Source organism: Podarcis vaucheri (genome assembly GCF_965113315.1).
Source record: "Podarcis vaucheri genome assembly, chromosome: 2".
Taxonomy (NCBI): Eukaryota; Metazoa; Chordata; class Lepidosauria; order Squamata; family Lacertidae; genus Podarcis; species Podarcis vaucheri.
Genome location: NC_138760.1, coordinates 27,154,279 through 27,174,912, shown reverse-complemented (window position 1 = coordinate 27,174,912; position 20,634 = coordinate 27,154,279). Strand labels below are relative to the sequence as shown.

The following is a 20,634-nucleotide window of genomic DNA, read 5'->3' as shown; positions in this document are numbered from 1 at the left end:
TGAAACATTCCACTTTTTCAAACATAGATCAGCCAATTAAGTAGGATGTATTATATAGAATTGCCCGTTCTCCATGCAATAATTCCTCTGCTGAATCAAAAGCCTTCCATGGATGGAAAGAACCCTATGGCCATCAAAAGTGAAGTCTATAGCCAACACATTACTGATTTGTTATCCCTAGTGTCCTACCTCTTCTATGAATTGATTCATCTGGGATGACCTCCTTTCTGTCACTTCATGTGTTATGGGAAATAACTAGTAGCCCATATAAGAAGACAAGAAAGAAAAATAAAGACCACACACCTGTTTGGCTTCCATGGGTTTCTTCTCAGGTGTCCGGATTTTATTGAGTTCAGGTCCAGCACTAGGTTCATTTTTACCTAAATATATAAAATACTTACTTACCAAAAACAAAATTAAAGCATTTTCATAGCTCAGATAGGATGATACCCACCCATGGAATGATGGTATTTTATCTTCTCTTGTTGCTGAAGCTGATAATCATTAAAGAACTCTGGTGTTTTATATTCTCCTGCTGCTATTAATCATATACAGTATTTCGTATTCCAGAACATAATTATCCTTACACAAATAGGGCACTTGAGTTTTATAAGACAATGCATAGGTGACAATTCAGAAAAGCTAAGAAACCTTTTGGGGTCATGTGCTTGACCCATTTCAGTACACGAATCCCCGAAGAAGACCATCTGTGATCCCTGTTTCATCCATATACAAATGGTTCCTGTTAATATCCCTAGCCACTACATAGTTGAGGATTTGAGAAACTGAAGAAAAGTTCAGGTCAATTTTTTTCCCCATTTCTCCATGAGCTGGAACAGAGATGACTACCTCATTCTCCTAATTATGTAGCAATTACTCATTAGCATAAGCCTCTGGCTCCTGTAACTTTAATACAGATAGGAAAGACAAAATGTTTTCACATTCTCTTACTGCTTTAAGATTTCAACGCTTTGTAAGATCATATTAAGAAAACAGATTAATTTCTTAGCATGGTTTGAAATTAGGAGGCTGGAATTCTATTTGTCTGTAGATTTAGGAGCAAAAGATATTATTAGTATGAGTTGTTCAAGATGAGTTTTTGTAGATGCCTTCCCTTTAAAATCTTTTTGATTTTAAGTTTTTCAGAAATCCTTTTATCAGTGCGCAAACAAAGCTGTACTTTCCTGCCCTCTCCCTGCCAGGCAATACTCTAAACATACCCTGTATGCCATGATAAATTGGTCAATTGCCTGCCCTAGACAGAGCTGAAATCCCGCTGAAAAGGAAGGTCCTGAATCTGGGGGTACTTCTAGATTCTAGATTATTACTGGAGGCAGAGGCCACAGCTGCCAGAAGTGTGTTTTATCAGCTTCTGCTGCAGTCGCTTCCGGACCAGGATATGCCAACTAGAGAGGTCCATGCATTAGTGAATTCATGAAAGTGCACAATTGCAGCTCCTTTCTCTGTAAGAAAATCTGCTGCAAGATGATCATAAGTACATTTTGGGATCAGGCAAAGGACTCATCTAGGCAGCATCCTGTTCTCACAGTGGCCAAGGAGATGCATATTTGAAGGCTGCAAGCAGGACCTAGAATCATAGAATCATAGAGTTGGAAGAGACCACAAGGGCCATCGAGTCCAACCCCCTGCCAAGCTGGAAACACCATCAGAGCACTCCTGACATATGGTTGTCAAGCCTCTGCTTAAAGACCTCCAAAGAGTGCAACAGCCCCTAGCGCCTTCACTTCTGAAACCTTTAACTCTTTTAAACTAGCTGCTTACCTTTTATTCAGGACTTCAAATATTATTTTTAAAAGTTCACAGTGCTAAGTTTCACCTGCAGGAAAAACTAGCCTTGAAGTTTAATTGCTCGTTCTTTGGTGCTTGGTGATATATTGAGTAAATAAAGAATTAAATCTGACTTGTGTGAAAATAGAGGCCTCTTGTGCTGCTTAAATTATAATAAATTGGTGGTATTTAGCACCTTTCACAGACAAACCCAAATCAGAGTTCAGGGACAGACATTTTCTTCAGAGAGACAGAAGATTGTGTTCAGTGAATTTCACAATATTTCCTTTATCCTCCCCCAGCTACACTATTAAAAGTTCAGGAATTTTAACTTCCCCATTCAAATGTATTTTTCCAGTGTATTCTGTCCTCTTCCACTATGGAGATTACCATGGAAGAAATTAAGGATGGCACGTCATATTTGCTTCTGGAATTATCCTTGCTTTCATGAATCTAAATTAAGTTTCTTCTCTTGACTATATCCATGAACTAGTTAGTGTCCAATTAACTTTTGAATAACATCTTTGCCAGGCATAACACTGTGACAGCTCATATGTCTATGATATTGGGGGATACAGGAAGCTTTTCAGTTATGCACCTCAGTACCCTGAGCTCTCAACACATGGATAACTCTGCTTTTCAGAGATTTAATGAGGCAGATTTTTGAGCTGCATAGCTTTAAGGGAAGTCATCCTAACAGCACAAATGGAATCAGAGCAATTTCAATTTTGATACAGCGCTCAGTCCTTCAGCATTAAAAAGCTGTCTTGCTCTGAAATAGATTTTATGCTAATGATATTATGGAGTTTTGTGCTTATTGTTTCATAATGGATATGTCAGATTTGTTTTTCCAGTTTGAGCCAAAGCCTGCATTTTGGAAGGCAATGGAGCTACCAACACGGGCACTGCAAACGCTATTTGTCATTTTTATTTAGAAGTGGTTACTTTATGCAATTTTCATAATAATGTATCTACTGTAATCCAGTGGCGCTGGTGTGCTCATGGCTCCTCTGATGCCCCAACAAATGGCTGATGCACACATGCAGCGAGTATCAGGGAACATTATGCAACAACAGAGAATCCCACTGCTCATGTAGTTTATTTTCCAACTCATAAACAGGGCAGCAGCGCATGCAGACGTCTATGTGCACATCATAGCCCCAGTGATCATTCATGGCCATTATCTGACATTTGGGGACATTTTTATACCACTGTCCTAAAAAAAAAAAAAAAACCTCTGAAAATTGTAACTTAGGTTACAATTCTGAGAATGATATGCATTGCTAAATTAATTACTGCTCTAATGGTGCTGATGGATCCTGTCCGTAAGAAATGATTAAGGAGTATATTGCAGCAGCTATACTTCTGCTGAAGGCCTGCTACAGGATTTCAAGGCTCACTCTGTATATAATGGGACACCTTCCTGCAACATGCCACCATTTGCTGATTTTTCCTTTCCCTGTTGTATTACAGGGGAATGTAGAGCCACTAAATTTATTTCACGTTGCAGCTTGGAATTTTTTTTTTTTTTAATTATTCATCTCATACCACCTTGATGCTGCTGAAAGAGTACACTGGTACCTTGGTTGTCAAACTTAATCTGTTCAAAAACCAGGGCGTGGCTTCCAATTGGCTGCAGTCGATATTGCACTCGATTGGAAGCCGCATAAGCCGCATCGGACATTCGGCTTCTGAAAAACGTTCGCAAACCAAAACACTCACTTCCAGGTTTGCGGTGTTCGGGAGGCGATTTGTTCGGGAGCCAAGCCATTCAACAACCAAGCTACCACTGTAGTGTTATTTCTGGACAAAAGGATAGCAGCTGCTTAAACTTGAACAGGGGTGGGGAACTCATGGTCTGCAAGCCAGAGATGGCCCACTTCAACCGACTCCCTGGGTTCCCTCCAGTAGGGAGCAGCTGACAGAGGAAAGGGCACTGATGTTGTACAAAGAATGTGAATGCAGCTTCCATCTCTGCGATAAGACCATAGAAGTGAGGCCAAATGGCCGCTAGTCAGCATCCTGCTCTCACAGTGGCCAATCAGATGCCATGGGGAAACTCACAAGTGACACCTGAGCACAACAGCACTCTCCTCTCTGCTGTGATTTCCAGCAACAGGCATTCAGAAGCGTACTGCTTCTGACTGTGCAGGTAGAACATATCCATGGGGGTTAATGGCCACTGATAGCCTTATCCTTCATCAATTTGTCTAATCCCCCCTTTAAAGCCTTCCATACTAATTCATTAGACAGCCATCCTCCCATAAACTATAAGATATGACAACATATTATATGCCAGTCTTCACTGGAGTATATTTAAGTAAAGCTGAAAATTCCACGTCCCCCAGAATTAGCAAAGTATTTAAGGATGAAGTGTACCAAGGTGGAAGCACGTTGCCCCGCTTAAGAATTTGAAAAACAAAAACTTACTGCTTCGATTTTGTTCAAGTTGCTCTTTATCTGAATGTTGAAGCTGCTGTTGCCCTATACTAACGGGTGAGTGATGTCCAAGACCATAGGGTATAGGAGACCCACGTCCATGTGCTTGTAACATATTCACATTATATGCCATGGCTGCTTGATGAGTAATGATTCGAGGGTCAACTGCAAACCTACTCTGATATCCTGTCCATGGTACCTATGTGATAAATAAATATGAACAGTATTGTTTACATCTTTGTAAGCACGCACACTTGGAAAAATATACAGTGCCAGGGAAAACAGAGGATCCATTTAATCTCCCAAAATAACTAGCACAAACGAATGGGGGGGTGTACTTTCAAAAGTCAAAGGGCACGTCTTGAAATGGCAAACTCATTTGGTAACCTAATATAGTGGTACCTTGGTTCCCGAACAGCTTGGCTCCTGAACAAATCAGCTCCTGAACATCGCAAACCCGGAAGTAAGTGTTGCAGTTTGTGAACGTATTTTGGAAGACAAATGTCTGTTTCAGCTGTCGGCACTGTTTCCGGTGCCAATCAGCCAAACAGAAGTTCCGCCTTGGTTTGCGAATGTTTTGGAAGTCAAACGGACTTCCAGAATGGATTGAGTTCGGGAACCTACGTACCACTGCACAAGCAAGCATTCTTCAAATCAACAAACCTCAATAGTGGATGAGTGGCAAGTCCAGAGGCCCTGACCTACCTCAGTTACCTCCAAGGGCATTTACCCCAGCCTAGCTGCCACTCACATTTACAAGCCTGCACCCACTTCTTCCAATATGGCAGGTTTGGGGACTGCTCCCTTATTGGCATTTTCCCTGCCTCTCAAAACTGTTGATCCTGGTCTGGTTGTTTCTCTGGGAGACGTATCCTTGGTTCACTGGCTCTCACTGCCCTTGCTAATAAGGTAAAGGTAAAGGGACCCCTGACTGTTAGGTCCAGTCGCAAACAACTCTGGGGTTGTGGCGCTCATCTCGCTTTATTGGCCGAGGGAGCCGGAGTACAGCTTCCAGGTCAAGTGGCCAGCATGACTAAGCCGCTTCTGGTGAACCAGAGCAGCACACGGAAACGCCGTTTACCTTCCTGCCGGAGCGGTACCTATTTATCTACTTGCACTCTGACGTGCTTTCGAACTGCTAGGTAGGCAGGAGCAGGGACCGAACAATGGGAGCTCACCCCATCACAGGGATTTGAACTGCTGACCTTCTGATCAGCAAGCCCTAGGCTCTGTGGTTTAGACCACAGCGCCACCTGCGTCTCGCCCTTGCTAATAAAGGTGCCTTAATATTGAGTCAGACCACTGGCCCCATCTAACTCAGTCTTGTTCTCTCCCAGCCCTACTTGGAGTTGGCAGGGATTGAAGCTGGAGTTTCCAGTATGCAAATCATGCGCTCTGCCACCAGCCTGTGCAGCTCTTCCCTTCCTACACATCCGAGCAACCGTAAGGGAGATTTTGATACCACTGTGTGCCATTTGCCGCCGCTTTTTTACTTCTGGCTAGGTCAGTCATAACCCAAGTAGCGCAGCCCCTAACAGAATCCAAATTACAGTTTTATTTAATTGATTGAAATAATTTTACCCCACTCTTCAGTCAAACAAAGGCTCTTGGAGCAGGCTGCCGATCAACAAAAGCAAGGCAATCCCTGCTCTCAGGCTTACAGTCAAAAAGGTGAAGTTGTCTACTTCTGAACCAGATGATGTATGGGCTGATATCTATGGCACTGAAGTGGTACAGCTGTAAACAATCTGGTTAGTATATAGGGAAGCCAGGATTTGGAACTCATGCTCTCTCTACCCACAGCCTAAAATGGGCTTCAGATCCTGGTTTAAGGATACTTTTAGTCAGTGCTTTTTTCTGGGGGGACGCAGGGGGATGCATACCCCTAAACGTTTTGTGAATCTAAGTTTGGCCTCATTGAGGGGCAGTTTTTCAATATGAGTAGGAAAATGAGAGTACCCCTACACATTTTTTTTAGAAAAAAAGCACAGCTTTTGGTTAGCCTTGACTTTGGTTTATATTGTTGAAGAGCAACTACAACAGTGGGAGGTTACATACCAGAGGGTAGCTTACTGTCTTTTAACCATGGTTAACAAACCAACAGCATTACATCTACATTGGCCCCTAAAGATAGTAGACAAAAACGTTCACTGAAGATTTGCTTTAAAGTATTCTTTCAATCTTATTAAATTGTGGTTTAAAAATCTTTTGAAACTTTCACAGATGGACTTTAGTCTTGAATCATCTGTTCCTTAAAATTAAAATCAGAAGAACCACAAATAATTGTGAATATATTTCTTTGTGTGATATCTCGCCAAGTATAAAGACACAGGTAGTAATAATGTATAAGCCCATCCACCTAACAGCCTTTTAACATCGCATTTAAATAAAATACAAATATTTGATTATTTTTGTTTGATATTAATAGAAAGCAAGATTGCATTACAAAGATGCAGCTGCTAAGCTTCATATTTCATTTAACTGTAACCATTAAATGCTGCCTTCTGGTAACCTAGTTAGGGGGGAAAACTGCATCTAAAATGAATGGAAGCCAATGGTCTTGCTATGTTAAAGAAAAATGGTACCAGATGGACTGAGCAGGAATATCTCCAAATAGAAGTTCATAGCAAGCCCCAAAATAGAAGTCATGAACAGGATTTCACAAACAGCCATCAAATGGAGTGTGCATTTTATACAAACACAGAGCAATCTTGATTTACTTATCCTTGTCCTTTTGAAAACCAGGAGTGTCAGACTTCTCCCTATGCGGGCATGGGGGCACCAAAGCAAGGGAAGAAACAGGAAAATATTATAGGTGCGTGGCCTCAAGTATATAGATGGAACAGGAACAGAAATGTTTAAGGCATCCCCAGGAGGCAAACTGGGGGCAGCCCATTTGGTGCCATTTTTCAACTCTTGAAACAGTGCGGGGAAGGGGTTGACCATGGCAGGGGCTTCATGTCTGTTTTTTCTTCCTCTAAAAGCTGCTGACTCTGCCACTGGCTCCCAGAGAGCTGATGAAAAAGTCTCATAACAAAAAGTTAACATGGCTCTGTTTTTGTTAACAAAAAATATTATAAAGGATCATCTAGACTGAACCATGGTTAGGCAAACCAAGGCCCGGGGGCCGGATCCGGCCCAATTGCCTTCTCAATCTGGCCCACGGATCAGCGTGTTTTTACATGAGTAGAATGTGTCCTCTTATTTAAAATGGATCTCTGGGTTATTTGTGGGGCATAGGAATTCGTTCACTCCCCCCCCCCTCAAAATATAGTCCTGCCCCCTACAAGGTTTGAGGGACAGTGGACCAGCCCCCTGCTGAAAAAGTTTGCTAATCCCTGCACAGGAGGCTGCAGTCCTATGCCCATTGCAAAGTAAACCTTGTTAAATTCAATTAAGGGGTGACAAATTCATACTAGATCATGGGTAGGCAAGCTAAGGCCCGGGGGCCGGATTCGGGAATCAACATGTTTTTACATGAGTAGAATGTGCCCTTTTATTTAAAATGCATCTCTGGGTTATTAGTGGGGCATAGGAATTCATTCATTTCCCCCCCAAAAATATAGTCCGGCCCACCACATGGTCTGAGGGACAGTGGACCGGCCCCCTGCTGAAAAAGTTTGCTGACCCCTGGTCTGAACAGAATGACCTCCTAAATGTTTTCAGTTACTGTTATATCAAAACAAAGTAAAATTTAATGGTTAAACAATTGGCCTTAGAAGGGTTTTGCTATGGGCACAGCCCTGAGCAGAAAACCTGGCAGCTCTGTTTGCAGCTTGTAACATCATTGTGCCTTGGGCACTACCTAAGTAGTTCTAACTTTGAAGAATGTGGCGGTTAATTAACACTTTCTATGAATATATATGTGCATTGTAATATTTCCCCAAAAAACCCCGAACAAGCATTTTCAAATTGAAGAGGATGTCATCAACATGAAAGGGTATACTTACGGGCAAAGGCACAGGCATGAGCATATTTCCTCCATAAACAGCAGGTACATAAAGAATGCTTGTCCCCGTGTGAGGATCTATCCTTTGAACTGGACTAGGAGATTTCCCAAGGTTGGGATGAGGCCCAGAGGGAGGGGGAGGAGGGGGAGGAGGAGTATAGGCTCTGATAGGATTTCCAATTAAAACAGAAGGATTGGGCTGAACTGGAAAATAAACAAAAAAAAATCCAACATGGATGTGAAGGTTAAGGGCTGTCAATACTTTCCCCAATACTTTGTCAATATTTGCCCAATACTTTGTAGGAAAAGTAGGTTCCTGTTGGAAATATAGCTGGCATTTCAGCGAGGTCTTTATTTTCTCATGTGTACAGTTTATAGAATTAGCTCCACTATTATGTGGACTTTAATAATCAAGCTAGATTTGAAACCCTGGTTTTTCCATCAAAGCCTTCTGGTCTTCTATTGTCATATTCTTTGATAGTATTTTCATTTTCTGCTGTTTAATCTTAAAACCTGCTAATATACCAAGCTCTTTTCTATCTCTTTTTCTTCTCTCTCTCTCTCTCTTTCCTTTTCGTCATGTTTTTATCTAACTTAAATTAATGTTAGACAAAAAAGACATCTGAGATTAAGTTTTGTATTTCTTTTTATAAAGTCTAATAAAATTATTACAGTGGTGCCCCGCAAGACGAATGCCTTGCAAGATGGAAAACTCGCTAGACGAAAGAGTTTTCCGTTTTGGAGGTGCTCCGCAAAACGAATCTCCTATGGGCTTGCTTTGCAAGACGAAAATGTCTTGCGAGTTCCTGCGGGTTTTTTTCCTCTTCCCCCCTTTTCTAAGCCGCTAAGCCGCTTATCCGCTAAGACGATAAGCCGCTAAAAGCCGCTAATCCGCTAATCCGTCAATGGGCTTGCTTCGCAAGACGAAAAAACTGCTAGACAAAGAGACTCACAGAATGGATTTTTTTCGTCTTGCGAGACACCACTGTATAAATGAGGATAATAATAATAATAATAATAATAATAATAATAATAATAATAGATAACTGGGCTACGCTAGTAACCACCAGGTTTAAACAAGGCCATAAATCAATATGCTTGACATAAACACTAAAACACACCGATAGCCTATTCAGATTTTATCCTTCCTCACTAGAAGGATCTCTGAGAAAGACAGAAAGGGTCTTGATCCCAGTCATTCCCCACTCCTCCCTCTGTAAACACATTGCAAGAGGAAACAAATTGAGGGGTTCCTCTATTATCTGTGTTCTGGATCTCCACCAATCCTGGGAAATTAAAATTCCTTCAGTTTTCTTTCTGAGAATCAGGGAAGATGCCTCAAATGCTATGGGATATTTCATCTGGTCACTAATTCCTTATCCCCACAGGGAGGGAGGGAGGGAGTATGGAAGCACAACACTTCCTTATGACAATCCATGAGGAACATTCCAAACAGGTCCATAGATCCTTATTCTGAGATCCCTCCCTCTCACCACCCAAAAACATTGATTTCCACTGAGAAAATAAGCAGATTTGAAACCAATCAACTATGATCCCCACCAACAATAGTTCATCAGGTACTTACCAATTCCATCACTTTGAAAATGGTCGTTCTGATTATGGTGGTGGCCTTTCACCTTAAAAAAAAAAAAATAGCGATAAAGTCATTCTAGCTATATAGCTTAGTTTAAAATGAATTATAAAGATTGTATCCAGCTGTATCTCCCTGCTTATGGAGAGTTGTGGACTTGAGATATCAATATTAATTTCTATAAAGCACACCGAGGCTCAGTAAGTGATAGAAGCTATACGTATTACACAAAAATGAAAGAATAAAAATGAAATAGGTCACAAGCTTGCAACTGAGAAATTGATATTTTCTAAATAAACTAGAAACTAGTGTGATAAATTAGAAAATTTAGCCTTTTGAATGCACAAGTGATTAAGCGAACTCGAAGGTGAAACTAGTATATCATGAAACATTTAGTTCTGCTTCAGTAAGAACTAGGTAACTATAACACTAGACAAGAAATAATACTGACTTGGGCTTTCCTCCAAAGTGAATTAATTAGATTTTATTAATTAAATGAGATAATTATATTATTCAGGAAGAACCTCAAAAGACAAAACTTCTGACAAAACTTCAAAAGTTCTGATAAATATTTAGAATCTACCCAATGCTAAGGGGTCAATATTAGAGATAACTGTACAAAATTTTATTTATTGTCCTTATATGTTGCAATTTGGTTCAAGTTCCTGCTATGCCACAATGCTTGTTGGGTGATCTCAGTCAGACACTATATTTTAACCTAACATTTCATAGGACTGTGGGGTGCCCTGATTATACAAAAATATCATAAATATATAAGTAAATCCATACAAACTCATGCAATCATTTTAGAAACTGAAGAGAAAATTCCATGTGCTCAATTTAATATCTCAGAGACAACAGAGCCCAATCTCTCAGGTAATACATGAAAGAACAATAACACGTATCTAACTGAACACTGTTGTAAAATATTCTCCCAATTATATGAGCAGACATATCTACTATTATTCACTTTCTGAGCATATTTACACACTACAGCTGAATATGTGCAGATGGCAAGACAAACCAATGGCCAAATAGTATAATCTCGGGTGCCTATGTCAGAGGCGGCTCAAACATAGAAGTCAGAGATCATGATGCAACTAACCTCAGATCCATAGCCATCTTCTAAATAAGCAATATATCTACTGTTCATAGATAATAGCGTAGAAGATACTGACGCCTGTTTATCAATATGTGGCCAAGCATCAAATGTGAAAACTCACTGATGCTTAAGAACATGAACTTCCCAGGGAAAAGGCAAGTTCTATCCAATTTTGCAGCAATCTGAACAAATTAATCAGTACTCTGCCTATAGACAGGTGAACTACAAATAAAACGGATTAAGAAAAAATTATAAACTGTTTCACTACCTATTAAACAAAGACAATGGTTTGTTAGTGTTCAGAAACTAAGAAAGCAAATGATATTTTCAAAGACCAGACACTAAAACATTATTTAATCTGGTATTGTGATTTCTTTACACATGTATGGTTTACTTAACAACTTTTTCCATAAGAGAGACTTTGACATTTGTTTTGCCACGTTTATCACAGTCACTTTAAAATAGCTTTATTTCCAAATGTAAACAGCAAGTCTGTGAACAAATGGATTTGAAAGCCTGTCTTGTTTCATTGTTTAATCTGCATCTAGCACTGCACCACCTGGTGATTTTTTTAAATGCAGTTTTGCTCTTCAAAATAGCCTTGCAGAGTTCTATGCCTGTGGTCTCGCAGCGATTTCTGGATCAAATAGACTTATTTTAAAAGTGAGTAAAAGTGTTTTTATTTTTAACCCACCATACTCTGACTTTTAGCTACATTCAGCTTGATTCTTTCTGACTTGCTGACTGCAGCTACAAAGAAATATTTTGGGATAAATTATTCTACAATTCATATTACAAATATTTCACTGTGTTTAGATTTGCTACACATTTATAAGTAGGTCACTACTACCTGGGCCAAGATAGTCTCTTTTGATTGTAGATTACTACCTGGCACACGTCTTTCACTCTTCTTTGGTACCTGAGTGCAGCAACATTTAAAGTAGGGTTTTGCAAACTTGGCTCTCCAGCTATTTTTGGACTACAATTACCATCATCCCTGACCACTGGTCCTGCTAGTTAGGGATGATAGGAACTATAGTCCAACAATAGCTGGAGAACCAAGTTTGGAAAACCCTGGTTTAAAGCATTGGCTTGCCTTTCCAGGAATTAGAACACTAATTAAAACTAAAGCCCTACTCTGACTCTTATGGTAGTGACACCCTGGCAGGTTATCTGGTTAATGTAGGATTGGAGATTTATATATAAGACTAGACACCACAAGATGGTTTCTATGAATACAGTGGTACCTCAGGTTACATACATTTCAGGTTACAGACTCCCCTAACCCAGAAATAGTGCTTCGGGTTAAGAACTTTGCTTCAGGATGAGAACAGAAATTGGGCTCCGCCGGCGCGGCAGCAGCAGGAGGCCCCATTAGCTAAAGTGGTGCTTCAGGTTAAGAACAGTTTCAGGTTAAGTACGGACCTCCGGAACGAATTAAGTACGGTACTTAACCTGAGGTACCACTGTACCTTCCATTTAAACACAGACTTATTCTTTCACTACTCTGGCTCCAAGCTTTTCTTCTTGTTTCTTCAAATCTAAAATATATTACAGTATACAGTAACAGCATGGCTTTTACACAAACCCAGAAGGCTAGTTAACAGACTTAATCAACCTACTGCAAGTTTCCCACTTGTAACACAAGTCTAGATATGGGAAGTGGCATTCATGGGTATAGGAGAACTAAACCATGCATCTTGCCAATCCTATTAATACCCCTGCCCTGCATTCTCTGTTATTGCAGAAAATATTTTTGTGTAGATAACATCCAAGTTTGGCTCTCAGATTCTATGTTAAAATTCAGGTATACTAACAACTTGAAAGTTTATCATTTAGCATGTACTTTTCGTGTACTGTTTCTCTGTCAATGAGAAAAGAAAGAAAATAGGTCTGTGGGAAGATTGTAGGATTCAGCAGCTAATTTCATGACTAACTGTACCCTTTAAAATAATTTTCTTTGTGTCTCAGAAAACCAGTTTTTATTATGTTACAATGCATGTCAGAAATATTATGAGATTCTATCTTCTAATTAAAAACCAACATGACAAAGTTCCAACTTGTACACCTTACTGAAACTTCTGCAGAAATGGAAATTGTATTAATATGGACCTTGAAAATGAAGAGCAATCTTTGGACATGCAGTTTCCTAAAAGACTAACATTTCAAAGCATTATTAATAGGTTTTAAAAGCTTCATTATATTACAGAAAATAATGAATTTTGATAAATGGGTATTTCTAAATATAATAACTCTTTTTGAAAGGTTCACAAAAGATATTCCTTTCTGCGCTATCAAATAAAATCTAAAAAATGTAAATGAAAAACAGTATGAATTTGAAGTTTTCATGTAGATGTTAACTTGTGACAAAAACATAACATTTTGAGAAGCCTTCTTGTAAAATGGGATTGTTTTCCAAGGATCTAATACAACTCGTTTTAATTATGCGAGCAAACATGGTCAAGTAATAAATCTTATTAATACCCTTGACAACTAAATATAGAATATAATATTATTCTTCATAAACACAAGGAAGGGCAATTGTATGGTTTTCACAATTCCTGCCACTATGAATTCTCATAGGAGCATTTTTTTGTTACAGCCTTTTAGATAAATATGTTTGGCTTCCTGAAGAACACTATACCAGTGCAATAATGAGTAAATGGTAAGTGAATTCTGCACTGTAACAGTTTTCTAGGCTGCAAGTAACCATTGTTATTAGTATCATCTCCTGCAAAGTGTAAAGTACTGAATTATACTTTTCACATCAATTCTAACAGCTTTTGGCTGACTTATTGCCCATACATTTTAGATAGCTGCTTTATATCTAGAGCAAAAAACTATTATGTAGTAACAACTTTATTTTAACACACAGGGTGTGTATGTGATGTTAAGGGAGGGGCAGTACCGAGGAGAGGCAGGAACGAAGATTTGGAGATATGCTTCAGAGGTCCAGAATGTGGGGAGCCCGGAAAAATTAATAATTACAATTTGCAATGCAATTTGGTGGTTTTTCTAAATTTTAGTTTATTGTTTTTCATAAGATTATGATGCGGATATGTTGATTGGGTTTTTTTATTGGAAAATCAATAAAAATGATTTTTTTTAAAAAAAAGGGGGGGGGAGGGGTAGTACCTCTTGTGGGGGAGGCTCCTAGAAGCTGTCAGCATGCAACAGCAGCCACCCCCCGGGAACGGCTTTGACTGGCTGGCTAAACCAAGTGAGGATAGCCGATGGGTCTCAAACCCTTGCATGTAAAAACAGGCTCTGGCGGAATGAGCCATTAAGACCAATAGTGGGTCCAATGGTCAAGAAGGTGGTTTCTGTACATGCTATGGATGGAAGTGATGCGGATGCCGATCGTCAACCTGGGAAAGTAGCCCACCTAGGAAAAGGAATACTCTGATCCTAAACCTCCACTGCCTTGTGGGATATCTTTGGAAGAAGAAAAGGCTAAGGAGTGGACCCTACACAAAGCCGGAGTGGAGTCCCTTGTACGTCTCTTTCCAGCAACTCCTGCAGCCAAACTGGTGCCAAACCTATCCTTGGAACCACATCAGTAAGGCCTTGTCATCCGTGCAGCCCAGGAGCTCCATACACAATGCCCAGGCTTCCGCCCCGGGGAGGTCAGTCAAGTGCTGTTATTACAGCAGTTTTGACTTCATCCCTGGCGGCGCACTCTAGTGCCTCTCAAGGCAGGTACATGCCAACAATTTTAACACACCCGGTCATATTAGGAACTCCTCAGCCCAGTATCATTTCTACTCTTTGTTCACATAGGGAAACAGAACTACCAGTTTTGCCCATGCAGCCATACAACTTCTCAACAGGTCCCCCTATCGAGCCTTGCAAGCTCTTAATAGCTTTGTTCCAGGTAAAACTTTACCTTTGGTGGTGACTGCTGTGGTTTGTTAGCGTGTGATGAATGCTGCTGTCGCAACGCCCGTGGAATAAATTCAGGAGCCAGTGGATTCAATACATAGGTTTTCTTTAACTCCAAAGCTTCCAGCTGAGCCTTGATCTGATCAAATGTGATACCATGAAGACTTTCATTTTCATGACAAAGGGCAATAAACCTTTCCCAAAATTTCCTAAAGAAACCAAAAGAAAAAGAATACCTAAGTTGCTTGTTTGCTACATACAAATTTTACAAATTAAGCCTTGAACCCAGTACTCTGCTACACTTCTATCAGTCACTTTGAATCCAGTATTATTTGATTATGAGACAACCTAGTATTGCATGCTTCTAAAATAATAAACAGCAGCATTCAACCATTAGGAAGGTTTACTGACAGCCTTTCTTAAAACATATTAGGTCACAGAAGACTTAGTGCCAGAACTCCTATAAGGTTTTTGCCTTTGCTAGTAGACACTTCAGAAATTGCACGCTCGTACTAGGACTGTAACAACTGAAACATGTTCCTTATCTTAAAAGAAACAAGTGCCAAACAGACCCATCTAGGCTGTTTTTAGCATTTAAAAAAATCTAATGAATATATGGACATATTTCATTTTGATAGCTATTACAACAGATTTGTGCCTCACTTTCAGTGTAGCCCTAGCCATGTATACTCAGAATTAAGCGCTACTGAACTCAATAGGGTTTACTCCCAAGTAAGTGGCGACAGGCTTGCAGCCTGTGGCGGCTAATTCTGTTTAAACAAAAAAAGTCATTTCCTTTATAATCCTGTTTAACTTAATGAAAAGTATGCCTGAATCCTCCAGCAGTACTTTTCAACAGGATGTTGTCTACAACTGACAGAAAGAAAAGAGAGGCATGCTAAAAACATTTTGTGTGTGTGTGATGGAGAAATAATCTAAAACTGAGGTTCATTTAAATATATGTGCTTTTTAAAATATGCAACCCGTCTAAATGACATTATTTGAATAGAATCTGTTTATGATAGATGGACAAAGTAGGTAAACATAAAGCTTCTATTTCATGATGCCATTGTGCAAATGTATTTGGTATGAAATGAAAGCACGTTCCCAGTTTTCACCCTACAATGAAGATCTCATGCAAGGAAAGAGGGATTACTGAATTCTCTTCCATTTGTGTTTTCCCAGTAAATTCTCACTGACCACAGTTTATCCCTTCAATGGAGGCCGCAGTTTTCTAATGATGGTAATTTAAATTTCTGCTACAAACAAACCCTTAGGCTATTGTCTAAAAGATTTAAAAATGTAAATATATATATTAAGAAACTGTATCTGCAAGCATATTTTTGCTTCCATGAGACCAAGAAAAAGATCTATGGTTCCCCTCGCTCTCGCATACAAATCTCCCATACTCTATCGCTCGTGTTCTCCCCTCACAAAGGAGAAACAGCTGGTGATTAATCCAGTCCTGCTCCTGATTCTTACTCGAATGTCACAGCTCTGAAACAGTAAGCTGAGATATGCATGAGCCTTTTTCTCACACATGGAGCCCTGCATCTCATACAAGGGAGAAGCTACAAGACTCCAAATGTGAGCAAATGCCTCATGTGTATCTCAAGATACAATCTTCTGAACTGGGCCATTCAGTTCGGGAGGGAAGGGGAGAGAATGAGGAGGTAGTCAGTGTACAGATTAATCTTTTCAAATGTTGTGCACATACCCCTGCCTATGATTTGTTAGTTTGTGAAACTGTTACTAAAGAGTAAACCCCTGTTACTTTCTCCCGGCGTGCTCCTGTCCCTAAGAGAAGAGAGATGAACCTGCAAGCCATTACTTCGTATGCAGGCTCCATCCTAGGCACTGGACTTCATCCTTTGGGGACAAAACAGCACCATATAACTTCCTGGTTGCCATGAATGAACAGAACCAAAAGTCTTTCAGTTGCTCTGATGTCATTCGGGCTCTTTTGTTTCTGTTCTGGCTTATGGAAATCAGAAAGTAAAAAGATGGGGTTTAACTCAGTCTAGCTCTCCAGATTATAAACTAGGGTGTAGCGTTACAAAGGTATGTCCCTTTGCTTTTTAGGCCAGATTGGGAAATTATAGTTATTAAGCTTTGGAACAAGACAGGTTCAAACTATTTTACCTCCTTCTGAAGTCTGAAGCTGTACAGTTCAGGAAGAGCTTCATGATGTGTATTATCTATAATGTGTATAGATCAGCTCTGCCTTTCACTTACTGCTGCTAATTAATTTATCAGCAAAATGCTGCTGACTTAGATCTCATTGCCAGGAATCTATGCACAGGATTAGGCCCAGATTGCGCTGTTGGAGCATATACACTGGTAGAATATATGGCAATCCCTTAGGTATTAATGATAGGCCCTAAACTACAGGCCAGGAGAGATAGAGGGTCAAGGATGCTGCTTTCTCTAAGCCTCAAAATATCTGAGTAGGTTTGGAAAGTCAGCAAAAACCAGCCTAGTGGGGAACAGCACACATATAAGCATGGCAATGGATTTGTTTTCTAACTACCGGCCAACTGTCCATTGCCAAATACACAGTAAAGTTTTCATCGGTCCTATTCACTGTTTGTCCACAGCCCACATTTGGTGTACCTGCATCTTCCAATGGAACACAGAGCAATAGGGTCTCCCACCACAGCTACTAGGGACTGCGCTCTTGTTATGGCTGTGTTGAGAAGTTTGTAATTGGACAAAAAACCATAATCCAAGTCTTCAGTTGAATCTTCCAACAAATGCTCCTTCCGTTTTATTGGTGTTTGCTTGTGTTTGCATGTGTGCCGTGTTCGTACCGTGCTGAGAAACAACACTCGAAACTGCTTTCCTGAAGAAGAGGGAAAAGTCTGAGATAATTTTAGCCAATTTCTTTGCTGGACATACAACCATGTAATTCTGGCAATTGGATGATTAGTGCTCAACTAAAAAGCTTTGTACTAAGAAAAAAAACAGAAGAGTTTAAACGATTTGAAAATGCATTAGAAATAGCCAGAATCGTTTACAGGTCAAAGTCTTCATCTTTTACTCTAGCAGTAATTATGCTTGATCTTTTTTGGCTTTATACCCTTTATGTTTCACCAGTAACATCTATTAAATGTGTGTGACATTAAGTTCACAGATCTTTTTTTAAAAAAAAAAAAACTCCATTATTAATCTTAGCCATTAAACCCCACTAAGTTGGTAAAAGATGGGCAGTTAACAGTGATAATTTGGCTGCGGTCGTTAATTTCTACTGCCCCATCAATTAATCTTCACAATAATTAGTTAGTCTGTGAAACTGCAAAGGAATATACTAATTTAGAGTTCAACCATAGGATTCCATATAGGAATACAGAGCTATGTCTGTGAATCCATTTTCAGGAAAAGACTAAAACTATTATGAAGCTGGAGCCCAAGAAATAACAGGGGTTGCTAATCTGTGGCCCTCCAAATGTTGCTGAACTATATAATCCCCCTCACCTACAGCCACCATGGCCAATAGTCAGGGGAAGTGATATCTGGATGGCCACATGCGAGTCACCCTGTTCTAGTACATTTTTTATTTATAAAAATATTTATAAGCCACCCACTCATAAAATACCATGTCAATGCACAACAATATTTGCAGAATATGATGCATGCATGGAGAGGCTTCCAAATTTTCTTCTTTTAGCAGAGGAACAATCTACACATTAAATGGGAATCCGTGTACGTGTTTGTATGTGCCCTTGTAGGGGAAAATAGAAAAGCCCTCTACAGATAGGACTGGGGATCATGTCCCATGCAGTTACGCAAAAAAATGAGTTACTGATTTGGTATTCAGCGACAGGGAACTATAAATTGTGATCCCTGCTTAACACTGACACCATACAGCAGTTACAACTTGCAGACCATGTTGGAATAGTACTTCCTATATATTTAGCTATGCGTTAACTGTAACTACGATCTAAATTACATAAATTATTTTATTATCGCCAGGTACAAACATGAAGTAAAAGCTGCTTTATGTTCAACAGCTATTAGAGTTGCAACTTAAATAAAACATCAGATAAAGTAATGTAAGCTGCTGACAACTTTGAGGTCATTTCAGATTTTCTGCCAAGTTCACAGATCCTTAGATATACAGGTGCTACTTACCCTGAACATTTAGCACTCTTTCAACACTGACATCAGACAATCTTTTTTTCCGAAGCTCTGCCCGAATTCTGAACACTTGATCAGCGTATGGTGTTACAACACCTATGCTGCCGTCATCCAGTTTCCCCCAGGCTACAGGCCACTTTCTCCTCAGTTCTTCGACACGTTCTACAACTTCAAACACCTTGAAGGGGAGGGGGGGAAATCATGCTAAGCACTGGCTTTTTCTGGTCTGGTATAAATAATTTGGATAAAATCTAATACCATACTTCAAAACAGGTTTTAACAGAAGCATATATATTTTCATGATCCTCCCCCCATGATCTTAACACGATAGTTTGTAGGTGTCTCACCGCAATGATGGATACTGTATCCATAATTGCTTTACATAAGCTATTAGAAAGGCTCATGAAATTAGTAAGGAACCTAAGCTACTTAAAGCTAACAGTCACTTGTTGAATTAGATAATGCTAATGCCTGTTTATCGGTTTTTCATTTTTCACTACAGATTTGTTTTCTTCATACAGTTTGAAACGTGAAATAGCACACACCAAACGCTGCATATTAATGGGTCACAGGACACTGCAGGTGGCCTCTTTATGGGTCAAGACAACTGTCTTTATTTCAAAATCACTGAAAGAACATTGCACAAATGTTCCGGGTAACAAAGCTGCACACATTTGTCACAGGTTGTTTTTGTAACACGACACTACAGTATTGTGGCCTGTCAATCACATACCAACCTGTAAGTTGTCAAATTCTCACAGGTGCCTGCAAATGGGTGGGTTGAAGTAGCACTTGAGAAATCTGAGGAGGACAACAACTCGGAGGCACCAAGTACCAGTTGATCATTTTCCAGGTTGTCTCAGGTGCCACTCCACAACAGGAGCCACACAAATCCTTATACAAGCCTGTGAGAGTTGGTTAAACGGTAGACTCACATAGGTTTTATCCATTAGAGAGAACAGGCTGGTTCCCAGTCAGAGTTAGATTATCTGAAGGCAGACTGGGCTCAACCTAGCTAAGGGGAAGGATGAGATTAAAGGAGAGGCTGGAGGTTTTATGGATAGGGTAAAAGAAAAGCAATCCTAGAAAGGATTTCTCTGTCCCATGGCACTGTGTAAGTACTGAGTTACCACAGTTATTAAACCTCACTGTTAAAAGTGTCTGTTTCAAACAAAGTATTGTGCCTTATAAAGGTAACTGCTAAACTACAAACTCTTTTGAGTGAAAACAAAGTTTCTGGTTTGTTTGTTTTTAAGTGCCTCGACCTTACTTAGTTTATCTGGGCGTGGGTTGAGTGGTCACAGGTTCCCCTACACTTATTTGTAACATCCTGCTACTGGGAAATAAAAACACTAAACCATGAACACTAAAAACCTGTGCTGTGGGAATACAGCAAGGATTTCACCAATGACACACAATAACCAAGAACAGTCTGAATTTCCTGTCTTCAGCCGCAAGAGGGCAACATTGCCAATCCATGGCATGTATTCATCTACCTCTGGATAATAATTTGTAGGTCCTAGCTATATAAAACTAATAGAAGCTAAGATCTGCAAATATCCCACGCCACTTCAAGCAAATGCTACAACTTGAGGTGGCCAAATGAAAAAGCCAAACAGCCAAAAAACACTCATGCACTAGCATGCAAAAGGCCAATTGGCACTTCCTTATGATACGACTGTCATCACCTCATCATGGGTTGAAATTCAGAACAGTGTGTGACTTGAGGGTCATGTGAAAAGGTCC

The 20,634-nt window shown here is 39.9% G+C and overlaps 1 protein-coding gene across 4 annotated transcripts in view; it reads right to left on the bottom strand.

Moving 5' to 3' along the window:
* HELZ (helicase with zinc finger) overlaps positions 1–20,634 on the bottom strand; it is a 117,731-nt gene that overhangs the window by 19,792 nt on the left and 77,305 nt on the right. For all 4 annotated transcript variants that reach the window (XM_082212340.1, XM_082212342.1, XM_082212341.1 and 1 more), the window contains 7 exons: positions 18,883–19,066; positions 17,365–17,593; positions 14,756–14,960; positions 9,762–9,813; positions 8,178–8,380; positions 4,219–4,426; positions 304–380 (listed from right to left, as the gene is read on the bottom strand). In XM_082212340.1, coding sequence (XP_082068466.1) covers positions 304–380; positions 4,219–4,426; positions 8,178–8,380; positions 9,762–9,813; positions 14,756–14,960; positions 17,365–17,593; positions 18,883–19,066 — 1,158 coding nt within the window. The remainder of the gene's footprint in view (positions 1–303; positions 381–4,218; positions 4,427–8,177; positions 8,381–9,761; positions 9,814–14,755; positions 14,961–17,364; positions 17,594–18,882; positions 19,067–20,634) is intronic.